At 39.8% G+C, this 15,974-nt stretch overlaps 1 protein-coding gene across 18 annotated transcripts in view; it reads right to left on the reverse strand.

Annotated features, from left to right (window-relative positions):
* The window catches only part of UNC79 (unc-79 homolog, NALCN channel complex subunit), a 258,599-nt gene that overhangs the window by 46,759 nt on the left and 195,866 nt on the right, over window positions 1-15,974 (reverse strand). For all 18 annotated transcript variants that reach the window (XM_067027853.1, XM_067027851.1, XM_067027844.1 and 15 more), the window contains 7 exons: window positions 15,644-15,727; window positions 12,171-12,273; window positions 9,466-9,606; window positions 6,387-6,425; window positions 3,396-3,508; window positions 3,222-3,307; window positions 2,155-2,328 (listed from right to left, as the gene is read on the reverse strand). In XM_067027853.1, the coding sequence (XP_066883954.1) occupies window positions 2,155-2,328; window positions 3,222-3,307; window positions 3,396-3,508; window positions 6,387-6,425; window positions 9,466-9,606; window positions 12,171-12,273; window positions 15,644-15,727 (740 nt within the window). The remainder of the gene's footprint in view (window positions 1-2,154; window positions 2,329-3,221; window positions 3,308-3,395; window positions 3,509-6,386; window positions 6,426-9,465; window positions 9,607-12,170; window positions 12,274-15,643; window positions 15,728-15,974) is intronic.

Raw genomic sequence — 15,974 nt, forward strand, 5'->3', positions numbered from 1 at the left:
TTCGCCATGCCTGCCCCACCCCTCCTCTAAAAGTGTGTGGCTCCTAAGCAATGAATGGCCCTGAATGGCTCTCTGCCCCTAGGGAGGGTCCATGTGGTCGTGTTAGAATGCATGCACTTGGATATTCTGGTACATGACTGTTTTTGAATTCTGGTTTTCTCAGGGTATTTGCCCAGTAGTGGGATTGCTGGGTCGTATGGTAGTTCGATTTGTAGTTTGTTAAGGAACCTCCATACTGTTCTCCACAGTGGCTCTATCAATTTACATTCCCACCAACAGTGCAAGAGGGTTCCCCTTTCTCCACACCCTCTCCAGCATTTATTGTCTCTAGAGTTTTTGATGATGGCCATTCTGACCGGTGTGAGATGATATCTCATTGTAGTTTTGATTTGCATTTCTCTAATGATTAATGATATTGAGCATTCTTTCATGTGTCTGTTGGCCATCTGTATATCTTCTTTGGAGAAATGTCTATTTAGGTCTTCTGCCCATTTTTGGATTAGGTTGTTTGTTTTTTTAATGTTGAGCTGCATGAGCTGCTTGTAAATTTTGGAGATTAATCCTTTGTCAGTTGCTTCACGGACCTGAGGATACGGGGAGTGGGAAGGGTAAGCTGGGATGAAGTGAGAGAGTGGCATGGACATATATACACTACCAAATGTAAAATAGATAGCTAGTGGGAAGCAGCCGCATGGCACAGGGAGATCAGCTCGGTGCTTTGTGACCACCTAGAGGGGTGGGATAGGGAGGGTGGGAGGGAGGGAGATGCAAGAGGGAGGAGATATGGGGACATATGTATATGTATAACTGATTCACTTTGTTATAAAGCAGAAACTAACACACAATTGTAAAGCAATTATACTCCAATAAAGATGTTAAAAAAATGCATGCACTTGATTTCCTAAGTGTATATGTACAATAGCTATGTACATACATAGTTTCAAAGTATCAATTCTCTTTGCTTGGATTTATTTAACTACTCTAGATTTCTGGATAGAAAAGAATCACAGGATGTGAGAGATGGCAAAGGTCTCAGTATTCCTACTTCTTACAGTAATTTCAGACTCAAAGAGACCAGCACACACCAAGGTAAGGGTCCCTGAATTATAATCCTTACAGACCTTATTTGGGGGTCACATTTTCCAAATTTGCCAATTTGGGAAAAAGTATTATCAGAGGTGGTTGGTCTTTTTAAAACATTTTACATATATGTAATATTCATTTCAGAAGTAGTGCTGCCAACGTGTAACTTCACTTGTCAGATCCAGTTTTGCTGCAAGTTGAATATTTTTATCTGTGACCTGGATAAAGCACAAAAAGCTTGTGGAACCAATGAGGTTCAAAGACACAGCAATGGCCGCTACCAGCTACCTCCTTTCTCCCTGCTATAGAGACCTGAATTTCAGCCTCTAATTCGCTCTTGTTCTAGAAGGACTCTAGGAGTCTGCTAGCGAAAGGACACTGGATTGGGAGTCAGAAGACTTGAGTTCTAATCTTTACACTGCCACTATCTCTCTGAATTTGCAGTTCTCCATCTGGAAAATGGGAGCATTGGAAGGGATGGTTTTTATAGGTCTCTTCCGGTTTTGACAGTATAGGATTCTGTTTTTGCATTTAATGGGCTCATACTGAAAATGTTCCTTAGGCTACCAGATTTCTAGCTAGGTAATTTTGTGTGTATTCTTGGAGGGTGGTATGGCGTTGGGCAGGGGGTGAGGGAGTAGGGGGAGGAGGGGTAAAGCTGTCAAATAGAAATATCATCTTGCTCCTTCAAGTACTTTATTCATACACACAAAAGCAATCACTTCCCTTTAGATAATGCTCTAAAATTGAAGCCTTACATTATATGTCTGGTCTCCTTTTAGATGAAACTATTATGTTTTTATTTAATATCCTTTTGAGAAAAATTTCTAGATAAACACAATCTACTAACGTCTTCCTGAACTTTTTTATTTTTTACTCAACTGGAAACATGAAATCACTAAGTCAAAATGTCCACTGCATATTACTGTCAATCTCTAACATTTGAAGAGAAAACCTAAATAACACTCTCTACTCTGTGTATAGCCCTTTATGAAACAAATCACCCAAGACCCAGATGATCTGCAAACAGTAGAGGAAGTAATTTAAAATGAAATCCTGGGTTCAGCTTACCTTCAGAGGCAAAACACAAGGCAGCTTGGCAAAAAAAGTCTGAAACTGGTTGCCGATGATCGTCCAGAGGCTACTAGGAGAATCCATGGGCAAAGCTTCCATGAAGGTAGCAATGTTTTCCAAACAGCGTATCATAGCACCCCCTGCTGGTAAATTCTTTTTGTTATTTAGACCCTAAAAACACAAAGCATAGGCAATCAACTGCTGAAACGGTGTGGGAATTCATACAGCTATTTGGTGAAGATCAGTTTTTAAACATCATATATTCACACTACAAACATGTATTGTGTGCCTGCTATAAAGGCTAATCATTGTAACTAGCAGGAGTACAGGGGAAATTGATGAATCCACACAGAGTTAGGGGGGAAACTGATCTCTGACTCAGTGAGAAAGGGTGAAATGTGAGCAGGAAATTAGAAACACCTTTTAAGGGTCTACAGTCGGTGTGGTTAGGTGTTAAGAAACGCAGTGAATGATGCTTGTTGGAAACTGCACCGGCCAAAGACTGAGGATGGCTACTATAGCAACAGCAAAGGCCCCACGGCAATCTGCCAACCCTCCAAGCTAACTGAAAAAAGCTAATAAGCAGAGGACAGGAGACAGACTCCAAGTAAAGCGATACAGCGAATAAGCCATGGAGGTGAGAAGTGGCTTCAAGTCTCATGATACACAAAATAAGCAGACCTCGAACCCAGATCGTGTGATACAACAAACAAACGGTGAAGCTGAAATTTGAATCCAAGTCTCATGATACAATGCACATGGATCTACGCGTCACCCATCTTGAAAGCTGGAGAGTTTTGTGGAGGTGGGTGCTCCACGCCTGGCAGCCACCTCTTAGTGAAGGGGTCCAGGAGCTTCAAGTAAATCGTAAGTCCACACTAAACAGCAGTGTCCAACTGACACTATTCTATGCATTGGCAATTTTCATTTTTTTGATTTTTTTAATTTAAAATTACTTAAAATTTAATTTTACATTTAAAATTTAACACTTAGTAAATGACTTTGAATTTCTTCCTCAGCAGTGATTTCGGCAGGGACTCAGAGGGCCGAGAAAGCAAACCTACCTCCAAGAGCTGACTGATGACAGCAACAGAGCTCAGCTCGTTGAAGTCCATCAGGGACGTGGCCAGGGTCCGTAAAAAAGTCCCATCTGGAAAGGCAACAATCAGATTCAGTAGTGTTTGGGTTTCAGCGACTAGCCACGTCTGCGGTTTCCGGATTCCTCATGGATGCATTACCTTTGATAGTGCTCTGGAACAGCTGCGGGAAGATGCCATTGGGAGCCAGCTGATGGAAGATACAGCGTAGGAACTGCTTGGCCACCCCTGCTGCATTGCCGGGGACCATCATGCTGGCGTCGACCAGGGAGAGAAAACACAAGGAATCTTGGAGCAACCAGCATGAGTTCAGGTATTTATTTACTTATTTATTCACATACACATCAGTTCTCTTATGGAATATCCCACTGTCATTTTCATTAGTAAGATGAAATATTCTAGTCACATGGAATCCCTGTTAATGACACGTTTTTAGAAAGAGGGAACCAGGTAATGCCAGAGTTGGTCTCAGGCTAATTCCAGCCCCACTGTACAGATGAGGGTTCCCAGCCAGAGAGAAAAGGTGACCTACAAAGGCTACAAGTCCAGAGAATGGCAGTCAGGACTAGAATCCAGGATGGGGATTATCAGCAAGATCCTCTCAGAAAGTGTCCTTGGCTAAGAGAGACAGCCCCTCGGAGGGAAAATGCAGGGAGGGAGATGTTCATTCCTACTGGAAGATCTGGGAAGTTTTCTTGGGGCATCTGAGCTGGTACTTGTAAAAAGGTTAGGACTCTGATATGTGCAGTTTTCCCCTTTACCCTCTGCACTACCACTGCATGTCAAAACAGGGAGCCAAGAGATGATTATTTGGCCTTTCCCCTTAGACCAAAGTATCAGAAAGGACGTTCCCAGAGGTGATTGTAGCTGAGTTGCTGAAAAGAAGAAGGAAATCAAAGAGCCCAACTGGATAACTAGTAAAAAATCCGTCTTACCTAATTGTTTCTTTCTGCCTTGTCTACCCTGATATGCTGGCTCAAACTTATAGGTCAAAAATGTTCTTCAGGAAGAAACGACACCAAACTCCCACAAACGCTTTCAAAAATTAGAAAAGGAGGGAACCCTTCCCAGTTTATTTTATGAGGCCCTAAAACTAAAATCAGATAAAGCATTACAAATAAAACAAAACAAAAACCAAGAAGGAACAAAATGAAAAGAAAAAGGACAGACCAATAGTCCTCATGGACATTGACTCCAACTGTAGATAAAAAGGATGATTGGCCATGACCAAACAGACTGTATCCCAGGAATGTAAGAATGACTTAATATTCAAAACTCAACCAATGCAATTCCATATCTTAAAGAATAAAAGGCAAAAACCATAGTTATTTCAATAGATAACAGAAAGTGCCTTTGATAAAATTCAACATGCATTCATGATTAAAAAAAAAAACTCTCAGCAAACTAGAAATAGAAGGAACTATCCTCAGTCTGGTAAAGAGGACCTATGAACACCTATAGCAAACATAATTAATGGTGAGATATTAAATGATTTTCTTGTATGAGCAAGAACAAGGCAAGGGTGCTCATTCACATCTTCAGTATTATACTGGAGGTCCTAGCCAATGCAATAGAGTAACAAAAAAATAAAAGGCATAAAAATCAGAAAGAGGTAAAACTGTCACTATTTACAGGCGATATGACTTTTTACATACAATTGCCTTTACATTCTAAGGAATCTAAAAGACAGCTACTACAACTAATAAGTGAATTTAGTTTATTACATTACAATATTAATACAAAAAACTGTATATTTGTACATCAGCAGCAAAAAGTTAGAAAACAAAATTTTTTTAAATTTCATTTACATTGGCATTAAAAAGCCAAAATTCCTGGGAATAAATTTAACAAAAGCTATGCAAGAGCTCTACAATGAAAACCATAAAACATTGCTGAGAGAAACAAAGACCAAATGAAATGACAATAGACACCATGCTTATTAATTGAAAGACTCAATATTTTTATGATATCATTTATCCCCAAACTGACTTAGAGTCTGAATACAATCCTAGGAGGCTTTCCCCCACCCAGATTGAGAAGTTTATTCTAAAATTTATATGGAAATGTAAAGAATCTAGAATATCCAAATCAACCTTCTTTAAAAGGATGACCAAAGTTGGAGAATTCACAATGACTTCAAGACTTACTATACGGCTACAGTAATCAAGACAGTGTGGTGCCAGCACAAGGATCAACATATAGATCAGTGAAACAGGATAGAAAGCCTAGAAACTGAACCTAATACGGTTATTTGATTTTAACAGACACCAAAGTGATCCAATGGGGAAAGGGAAAGTCTTTTTTTTTTCTTTTAATGGTGCTGAAATAACTAAAGTATTCACATGGATAAAATAGAACTTCAACCCCTACCTCACACCATACATAAAAATTAATTTGAGATGGATCATGTAAATGCTAAATATAAGTGCTAAAACCATAAAACTTCTATTGGGAGACATTGGAAAATATATTCTTGACTTAAGGATAGGCAAAGGTTCCTTAGACAAACAATAAGAAGGAATAATCGTAAGTTGTTTTAAAATTTTAAAACATTAGACTTCACCTAAATTAAAAACTTCTCATCAGAGCTTCCCTGGTGGCCCAGTGGTTAAGAATCCGCCTGCCAATGCAGGGGACATGGGTTCGAGTCCTGGTCCGGGACCACATGCCATGGAGCAACTAAGCCCGTGGGCTACAACTACTGAGCATGCACTCTAGAGCCCATGAGCCACAACTACTGAGCCCGCGTGCCACAACTACTGAAGCCTACACGCCTAGAGCCCGTGCTTTGCAACAAGAGAAGCCACCACAATGAGAAGCCCACGTGCCACAACAAAGAGTAGCCCCCGCTTGCCACAACTAGAGAAAACCCGAGTGCAGCATCGAAGACCCAACGCAGCCAAATAAATAAATAAGTTTATTTTTTTTTTAAAAAGTATTTGTTGACTGAAATGAATGAATGCAGGATTGAATAAATGAAGGTGTGAACAGAAAATGAACGAGTGCTCTTTGGAGCTGCAACTGAACCTAATCATCTTCCTCCCGTGGTAAACGCTCTAATGTTTTAGAAATGGATGAACATGCACAGGGGACAAAAAGAAAGTGAGATTTGAGCTCATTTTAGGACCTTACCTTTCTGCTTGATTAGAAAAAGTTGTGCTGGATGCCAATCTAGGAAATAAAAGTAAACAGAGTCACATGAGTACTGTATGCCTCATTGCAGCTCCCATTTAGATGGAGGACATGTAAAACCATTGACAATTCCCTTGACCAGGGACAGAGGATCCACTCAGGGGTCAATCTCCAGGGTTCAATTTAATCTAGTTTCTGAAATCTGCTTTCTGCATCAAATCAGTTATTTCCATGGTGATGCATATAGTTGAGTTAGTTGAATAGCACCCAGTCAATCTACAAACATGTCCTTTGCAGACAGGTTAGACAGATAACAGAACAATATTTAACCCAGTCCATCCCCATATTAACTCAACTCAAAATTCATTTCTTTGTATACAACCTCTGAAACCTCACCACAAACAAACCACAAACTGTAAAAGCCTCTGTAAGATAGCAAAATAGGTAATGGGTATTTGTCAGCTAATTGTTGGGTTGAAATGACATACTGAAAAGAGAAATGTATTAGGTTAAGTAATCAATATATAACATGTAATTTTTGAAAAGCATAATTATATGGTTCTATATGCATGGAAATATTCTAGATGTATAGAAAGAAAAAGAATGTAATAAATTCATGGGTTTAGAAAAACGTGTCTTGATCAGTGAGATATTGAAGAAACAAACAAGGAGAATGCTAAAAATTTATTTACTTAAGACCACAACAGTGAATCGAGTCAAGAATGCATTTGGACAGGAATAGAGGGTCCAGCACCAGTAACACCAGACATGATTCCCAGTTTCTTTGGTTATGATCTCTCTCATACTAATGACACTACAATGAATAGATAAGCATTGGCAAATGAAATAAACAGTAATTAAGGGTGCAGCCAATGTGATCTTGAAGGCTGCATCTAGAAAAAGGGGTGGGTAAATTTTAAGAGAGATCTAAGTAGAGAGCAAAATATGAAATAATATAGAAAGGCTTGGGTGATAAATGAAAGGGACGTGCTGAACTTACACACTCTTAGAACACGCTGGAAATAGTTCCTGTGGGACTAGAATAAACTTAAGTCTTCGTAAGTCCACAGTGCCTCACCTGGAATTGAGGTATGCAAGGAAACCCTGAATCAGGTGAGTACTGAATCTGCTTTCTTGGTAGGTTTGGTTGCTAAGAATTGGGCAGCTTGCTTTAATGCTCTCCCTGTCTCTTGCTAGTCTGCCCAAAGGAGGTACAGATTTAATGATTTTTATATGTAAGTATGTAAAAATGTATCTCTACTGTTTTTCCTTTGCTTTTCTTCAAAGCTTGTTTGTTTCCATCCTAAGAATTGGCAATGCTTGAACATGATTTATTCTCCCTTATGTTAAAACAAAAACACAATAAAAACCCCTCTATGTATCTATTACAACTTAGATCAGCTATTTCAAGGAGATGGTAACAGACCAGAACAATAATTCTGTCTGTTCTAAAACTGAAAGGTATTGACAGTAGGAACCGAGACCTTGCATTAATAAAAAACTTTCAATTTCACAAGTATTGCTCATAGCTGGTATAACATTTATTCCACATTTATTATGATTAGGTTAAAATCAAGGGCTTAATTCATCTTTTCTTATCTCTCTATCTCCCTGTGTTCATCACTTACCTTACACATTGGCTATTTCTAAGTATTAGAGGTGGAATAGTTATACCAAGTCTGAATACACACTCCTAAGGATACACACACCTAAGTATACTACAGAAAAATCTGGGGAAGGAGGATAAGGGAGTCACATACTTCTGGGGTTGAGGGGTTTTTAATGCTTCCCTGTTTGTCTTTAACTTGAAATCATCATTTTTTTCATTAAAAAGATTAAATTTTAGCTCCATCAAGATTCATTCTCTTTCCTCCATCAAATACCAGGAATTTGCAGAATCCAGTTTTTTTCCCCAACCTCTTCCATAGAGACCTTCCCTAAGAAATCATTTCCATCCTGAACTCCCATAGCACTCACCACACATATCACTCATGAATACAGCTCTTAATCATGTCCCATCTTTTATAGCTACTCAGTTATTCCACACATCACTGTCCTCTTCAACAACTAAGCCATAAAGCACTTGAGGGCAAGAGCTAGGTGTAATGCCTGAAACCTAAAGCACCTAGCTCTGAGCTAGCACAGACTGGAGACTTAATACATTCACAGGGAATTAACTCAGTCCTCTCCTATACGCTGTGCATGCTAGGACTACAATTTGTTACTGAATTTGAACTTTACTTATATCCATGAAGTACATCACTTTTCTTCTAATGTCCTATCTACTGAATGGAATTTTCTTAACATGAAAATTCTCAAAGCAGCTAAGTTTTAATCAGTCAGGCTGAAGGCTCTGTTCCCAAAATGTGTGCATGTTTCCTTTTTCTGAGTCAGAAGTATAAAACTACTATACTTCCATTTATCCCTTCACATGACAATGCCGCAAGTTGCATAATTACGTGAGCCACCCTAAGATTACAAAGTGCCTAGAGAACCCATCTTAAAACAGGTAAAGAGAAGGACTTCCCTGGTGGTGCAGTGGTTAGGACTCCACGCTCCAAATGCAGGGGGCCTGGGTTCGATCCCTGGTCGGGAAACTAGATTCCACATGCATGCCGCAACTAAGAGTTTGCATGCCACAACTAAGGAGGTTGCCTGCAGCAACAAAGACCCGGTGCAACCAAATAAATAAATATTTTTTTAAAAAAAACAGGTAAAGAGAGATAATAATAATATCTAAAAGTTACAAAGTGTTTAGTGTGAATTATGCACACTTCTGAGCACTGTAACATACATTGGCTCACAGAGTATTTAATAGGGAACACCAAACAGTAGAGTTTTCTTAGTGCAGTTTCCTCTAGCTCCACTCTGACGTTGTGACTCATGACCCTGCACGGCTGTAGAATTCATCCAAAAGTTTGGTACATTCAGTTTGTGAAATTGGTCTGAGTTGATCCCACAAATATCAAGCATCTGTAAGGTTACAAAATGTTTCACTTTTGAACTGTCAGTTTTTAATTTAAGGATACAGATTGAGTAAGGCTCCTTCCTACCAAACAAAACAGAAGCTGACATTCACCTTCCCACAGACTGCATGATATCCAGCAACAACGGGGCCGCCAAGTCTGGGCTTAAGTGAATGAATGTGGAGAGGACCACAATGGCCAGCCCGAGGGTTTCCTCATCATACTCTTCAAGAATGGCCCCACAGTCGTGGCATCTGCAAAGAAAACAGAGGAATGCTTTCCATGAAAGCCCACAGTGGTTGCAAGGTGTAAGTACATGCAGCCATGTTTGGTGAGTCTTGGAAAAGTCCCCAAAAGGAGGCCAGCAGTCTCATTCTAACAATAAATAGAAAACTCCAGCACCACCGTCACCTTAGACACAGCAATAGCACACACACCCGAGATCAGGAAGGTTCCGCTGATCACTGAAAATGGTCTTTCAACTCATTACTATCTGGCCTCTACACGAATTAGTGCTCCCTTTTACAATGAGAGCCAACTGGACTAAGAGTTGGAAGCTTCTGGTTGAAAGATTTTCTGCATGTGAAATTACTGCTGGGGATAGTCAGTCACTAACTAGATATTTTTTGCATTTGTTGAAATTAAAAGTGAAAAATGTCTAGACACAAATGGAAGCCTTCCCAATCTTTCAGATTTAAAAACATCCTATTAATAAAGACATAGACATACAGAATGTACTTGAGGACACGGGGGCAGGGATGGAAAGCTGGGGAGAAGTGACAGTAGCATCGACATATATACGCTACCGAATGTAAAACAGATAGCTAGTGGGAAGCAGCAGCATAGCACCGGGAGATCAGCTCCGTGCTTTGCGATGACCTAGAGCGGTGGGTTACGGAGGGTAGGAGGGAGACGCAAGAGGGAGGGGATACGGAGATATATGTGCGCATATGGCTGATTCACTTTGGTGTACAACAGAAACTAACACAGCATTATGAAGCAATTATACTCCATAAAGATCTATTGAAAAAAGAAATAAAACAAAAATGAATAAAAATTTTAAAATCCTATTTGTGGGTGAGAGACAGAATAGTCTAGTCAATAGACCCCTGTAGAAAGCCTAAGGAGTCTGGATCAAGTCTCTTCTCTACCCGTCACTCAGGTCAGTTTATGAACTCCCCACGCCTACTGAGAGTGCAGTCTGTAAAAACAAAATGGTCCCTGCTCTTAAGGAACTTCCAGCTTATTGCTCTTTGTAGTATCTAATGTGGGTTCAACTGACGTCATCTCAACCAAAGCGGAGCTCTTCTTCTCAGTGGCCACTGAACAGCTCTACAGGGCGACGGGAAAAGCAAGGGAGGCAGAGCTGAAATGGCTACTGTGACCTTTCCATCTGAAAACATCCTGATATACATATATATCACTCCTTACAAACTTCCTGATATACATATATATCACTCCTTACAAACTTCCTGATATACATATATATCACTCCTTACAAACTTCCTGATATACATATATATCACTCCTTACAAACTGACTTTTTAAAAAAATACAGGATTCACACTTGTAACTAAAAACGAAGATAAGTAGAGTACACACAAAGGCAACCGGGAAGACAAGTAGGAAATATTGCGACTTGGAGGGGGACACAAAACGAGAAAATTATACCAAAGAAAGAGCTAAGAAGAGCCCTCCACAAGCAACTAGGTGCTCCCCATGTGGACATGGTAAGGAGCTGTTCAAGACAGGCCTTTCACTTCTTCAGTAATGATGGCCAGCTGTGGCCAGCTGCATGGATCCTCCTACCAGCCCCTTCCACCTCACCCTCCTCTCCTTTTATCACAAGCCTACTCAATTTCTCACGTGGTCACCTCTACCAGGAAGCCTCCCCGGCCCAAGGGACCTCTCCAAACTTGAAATCGTACAAGTCTTATTCTTTATCATATTCACTGAACAGCATTTATGTGCCAGGCAATGTGTAGGGAGCTCAGAGTATAAAGTACAGAAGAAAGGGTACTAGTCCCTAAGGAACTCACAATCTATTACAGAACATGTGTGTATAAACACCTAACGATTAAAAACCAGCGTGATAAGTGGTAGAATAGAGAGACGTATCAAATACTATGGAAACTTGGAGAATGGCATGATGCATTCTGCCTCGTGAAATCAGGGAATCTTGGTCTCAGGCTGGGTCTTGATGCATGAATAGGAGTTCACCAGGCAGAGAAAGTACAGAGTGAAGGGCACCTATGAGATCACAGAGAGAACACATCAGGCATGCTCTGGAGAAGGTGAGGGGGGCTAGGGAAGGAGTTCCTGGTGAGGAGTGGTTAAGTCCATACCTTCACAACCTAAAGGGCCTTTTACAATAAGCTAAAGCATTTGACTTTATCCCATAAGAAATCTGGGGGTATTGAAGGCTGACAAACAGAGAGGCAACATAACCAATCTGAGATTCAGAGAATGAAGTCTACCAGCTGGATCATGTCTCAAACTTAGTCCCACTCTTAACAATTTGAAGCTTCTGGATGAGAGATTTTATTTGTGTGAAATTATTGCTAGGAATAATCAGTAGGTGGACATTATTTGCATTCATCCAAATTAAAAAAGAAAAATGCCTTGGCATAGATGAAAGCTGCCCATACAATACTGCATTTCTAAAGTAACAAATGCTTACCAACACTTATGGCTACAGCCATTTGAAGAACAAATTATGACTTAAAAGCATAGCATTCCTCCTCTGATATTTTCTCACAACCATGGTGAGCAACTTCTCAAATTCTGTAAACAGTGAAGAAAATAACTGTGAGCTTACTTGTCTGTCATCACCGTCGGCTGCTCGTCTGTGAATTCTTCGGGTGCTGGTACAAACATACTCACAATACTGGGTGCTGACAGCAGGCTGGATTTCGTGGCACCTGGTTAAGCAGCAAAGAAACAACTGGTGAATAAATATGTGTGTCTGGGGGCCAGGAAAAGCCCCATTCTCCTCTTATAAATCCTCCAAAGATCACATTCACAGGGATATAACAGGGACAGCCCAATTCCATTGTGAAAAACCGTCAAGAGTGAAATGAATTCAAGAAAGACTGGTTTGTTCTGGTTTATATCATTTTAAGAGCTAGACTCCTATGGTTCATTTTGCCTCTTGACTCTGAGAAAAAATCAGAAAGAGTTCAGGTGTGCCAACAGGGTACTAAAACAGAGAGGAAAAAAAGTGTGTGGGGGGGAGCTATTCAAGGGTATCCTTAAATGAGTTACAACCCTTAATTACTAGGCATAAATGGAAGCCGCTCATACAATACTACATAAAATCACAAATGCATGCCAACACTAAAATGTTGCTAATTTGGAAAGGGAATCAGATCCTAGATCTCTACACACCTAAGCAAGGGGAGAAGTTTGAGCTAAGAAATATCAGGACAGTTTTCTACTTTGTAAATTAATATAAGCCCCAAAGCAAAAGACTTCATTTTTCAAACTGAAATCTTTATGAATGAAATATGAAGTTTTTCTGAATGAACCATCTGGTGACTTCAGCCGATCGATATCACAGAGATTAATACTTTGGGTTTTGATGCCTTCAGAGAAATCTGAGGCAAGAATCTAGTGTTCTAGTGATGAGTAAATCTGGAGATCCAGGAGACTGTTCTCCATTAAGAAAACCACCAGCGCTGGACAGATTCTCCAGGAACTATGGAAATAAGGCACTCCAAGAAGAATCCCAAAGTGACAACTCAGAATAATACCACGTTCTACAAAGTAATAACTGAGACTCTGAGTTCTTCAAACAGGAAAGAAGCCAGAAAAACCCAATGGTCATTAAAGAATCTGTTTTTCATTAAGGAACTGCTAACTTTTGTGCTGAAAAACAAAACAAAACTGTCTGGTCTTTCCTTAAATAGGAGAAAGATAATGATTCAGCGAATTGGTTTCTAAAGGAATCAAAATCAAATTTTCAAAAAAATTTTAGAAACCTCACCAAGTGGGCAAAGTATTTCAATCTGAGGGAGAAAAAACAAGGTATCAAAGCCTTTGATGCTTCCATACTATACAGACTCCCTTATCTGATCAAAGGCTACAAAATCTGTTTATAAGGAGACCTTCAGACCCAAACAGCAAAGGAAATTATCTGAAAATATCTTGATGTCACTTCTGAAGATCCCACATGGGAATCCAAATTTTGCTACTATATTTATCAGCTATCTCTGAGATCACACTCTTTCCAATTATATTATTAACAAAGATCTCCAGCTGTTTCATAAAGATGATGCTTTGAAAGGAAGCAACATATTTATTACAAGCAAAAGTATAAATCGATTAATAATAGAAAAGGCAAGAACTGGGCCAAGATAAAAGAAGACATGACTGATTATTAAAACAGTAAAGTAAACTGCATGAAGTGGCTTCAAGAAACCAAAACACAGAAAGTTCAACTCCAGTACTCCACATTTCTTGAACATTGACACACCACATCCGCCAGATGCCAAAATGCCTGTGCTAAAAGTGGAAACTCAGCCCACAAGATACATGGTGATATGTATATACAGTCTTACTAGAAACATAAGCAACTGATTTTTTTAAAAACCAACAACTCTGAGTCAAGGCTTTCAGAAGAGGCTTGCCAATTACTATTGCATACATAGAAATCACAATTCTAGTCAAGAAAAGAGTGGGAATCCAAGTCATTTGGGTGGTTTCAAGCCAATCCTTACCTAATACAAATGCCAAGGAACAGATATTTTTGACAATAGCATCATGAATTTGTTTTTCCACATGACAACACAGAATGTACAAGGCAATATTTATGACAGTCATTTATAAAAGCAGATAGGTTAAGTTATGAGACATTGGCCACCTCATGGCAACATTAGCTGAATCAATGGATTTCTAAATACTGCTTATGATAAGGGAGCAAAGAGTAATATACAAGGAGAAGGTGGGCAATGCAAAAAGGAAGCCATTGACCTCAGCCACCTTGTGCTATAGCTGAGTCACAACTAAGTCTGCAGTATTAAGGGCAGTCCCATTATCTCCCATTATCTAGGGCAACACTTCTGGTGCCACCCCTACTCGTTCCCCTACTGAATACCCAAAGTGCACTGTATATGGAATTAGGAACAGGCACAGAACGTTCTTAGAAACTTGAATAAAGAGGGGACCTCCTCCAAAGCCCAACTTCATAGCTGGAGATTTTGACAAAAGCTTCTTCGGGAGTCTTGGAGAAAGTATACAGGTGCTGGTCTGTCTCAAAGCGTAAATGCACACATCAGTCCCCTAGCTATATCAGTGGACTCTTCAGTTTACCATGAAAGAGACTTTCTTTGTTCCCATGACCTCATTCCACTTTTGCTTCTATTGACTGAGTCACTAGATCATGAACAAGCACCAGAGTTTGTTCAACCACCCTGACTTCTGCTCATAAAAGCTTTTCCTAAGCCCATAAATGAGAAGAGTCTCATCTCATTGGATACAGGGGATAAAACCGCTACTCAATGCCAAATAAGTGTTAGCCAAAGCTGGAGATAACTGTCTCCTCATTCCTAAGGAAAATCAGAAGCGATACAGTCCAGGAAAATAGGTTTGCTTGATTTATGGGACTAGCTAAGAGATGTGGTCATAATTCATTTCTGCTTTTCGGTTGTCACAGATAATAGGTTAACCTGCCTTCTAAATTAAAGAACAAACAAACAAACAAAAGAACAAAAGTAATGATTAACTAGACATAAGATGAATTTTAGAAATACATATTCTGATTATCTTAGCATAGATTTATTCTCAGCTTGCTCCTATGATCATCATAAAGTCAAGTGTATATTTTGTTCAGTTCCGGATAGTTGAAAAGAAGCTATTCATCTATGATCTCAATAATCTAGAAGGAACATAGATAAGCTGGGCCATGTTCAGAGAAGTAGATACAGGATGATATGGAAAACTGATACATATTAGGAGGAATACCAAATGACCCGGGGATGTGTGGTCTAGAAAAGCCTGAGGAAATAAGCAACTGGTGCCTTTCTTCAAATATCTAAAAATTACGTGAGAGAGTCTAGACTTGCTTTGTGTGGCCCCAGAGGTTAAAAATTCACTATAAGGAGGAAATTTTTGTCAGTCATGTTCAAAGATGAGATGTCGTACATTCCCAGGTCCTGGAAGCGTTTGATCAAAGGTTGGATCCACTTCATGGAGCTGCTGAAGAAGAGATTTCAGCACCTGCTGGGTGACTAGATGATTGACATATACGGTTTCTTTCCCCCTTTCAGTCTGAGATTCTGCGACTCAGCTCACCTCTCATTCGCAGTGGCTGTCCCTCCAGGTCAGGGTTTAGGCACGTTGGCACATTACACTGGCGTTTTCCAGGCTGTATCTGTTCTGTGGATAAATAGAACATTTCAGTCTTCCTTGCGGTCAATCGTGCACAATTCACAATACAAAGAATTTAACCAATAATCTCTTGGGACCATTTTTTGGTGATTGTTACTGTTGATTATTAACCTTTACAGGAAACATCCTAGATTTTAGGGAAGGGTTGCTTGGGGTTTCACTACAAACCTGCCATTCAGGTGTATGAGATGCAGCTGAAAGCAGGAGAGTATCTAAAACCATCCCCAAGAGTCCA

The sequence above is a fragment of the Kogia breviceps genome, chromosome 3 (genome assembly GCF_026419965.1).
Source record: "Kogia breviceps isolate mKogBre1 chromosome 3, mKogBre1 haplotype 1, whole genome shotgun sequence".
NCBI lineage: Eukaryota > Metazoa > Chordata > Mammalia > Artiodactyla > Physeteridae > Kogia > Kogia breviceps.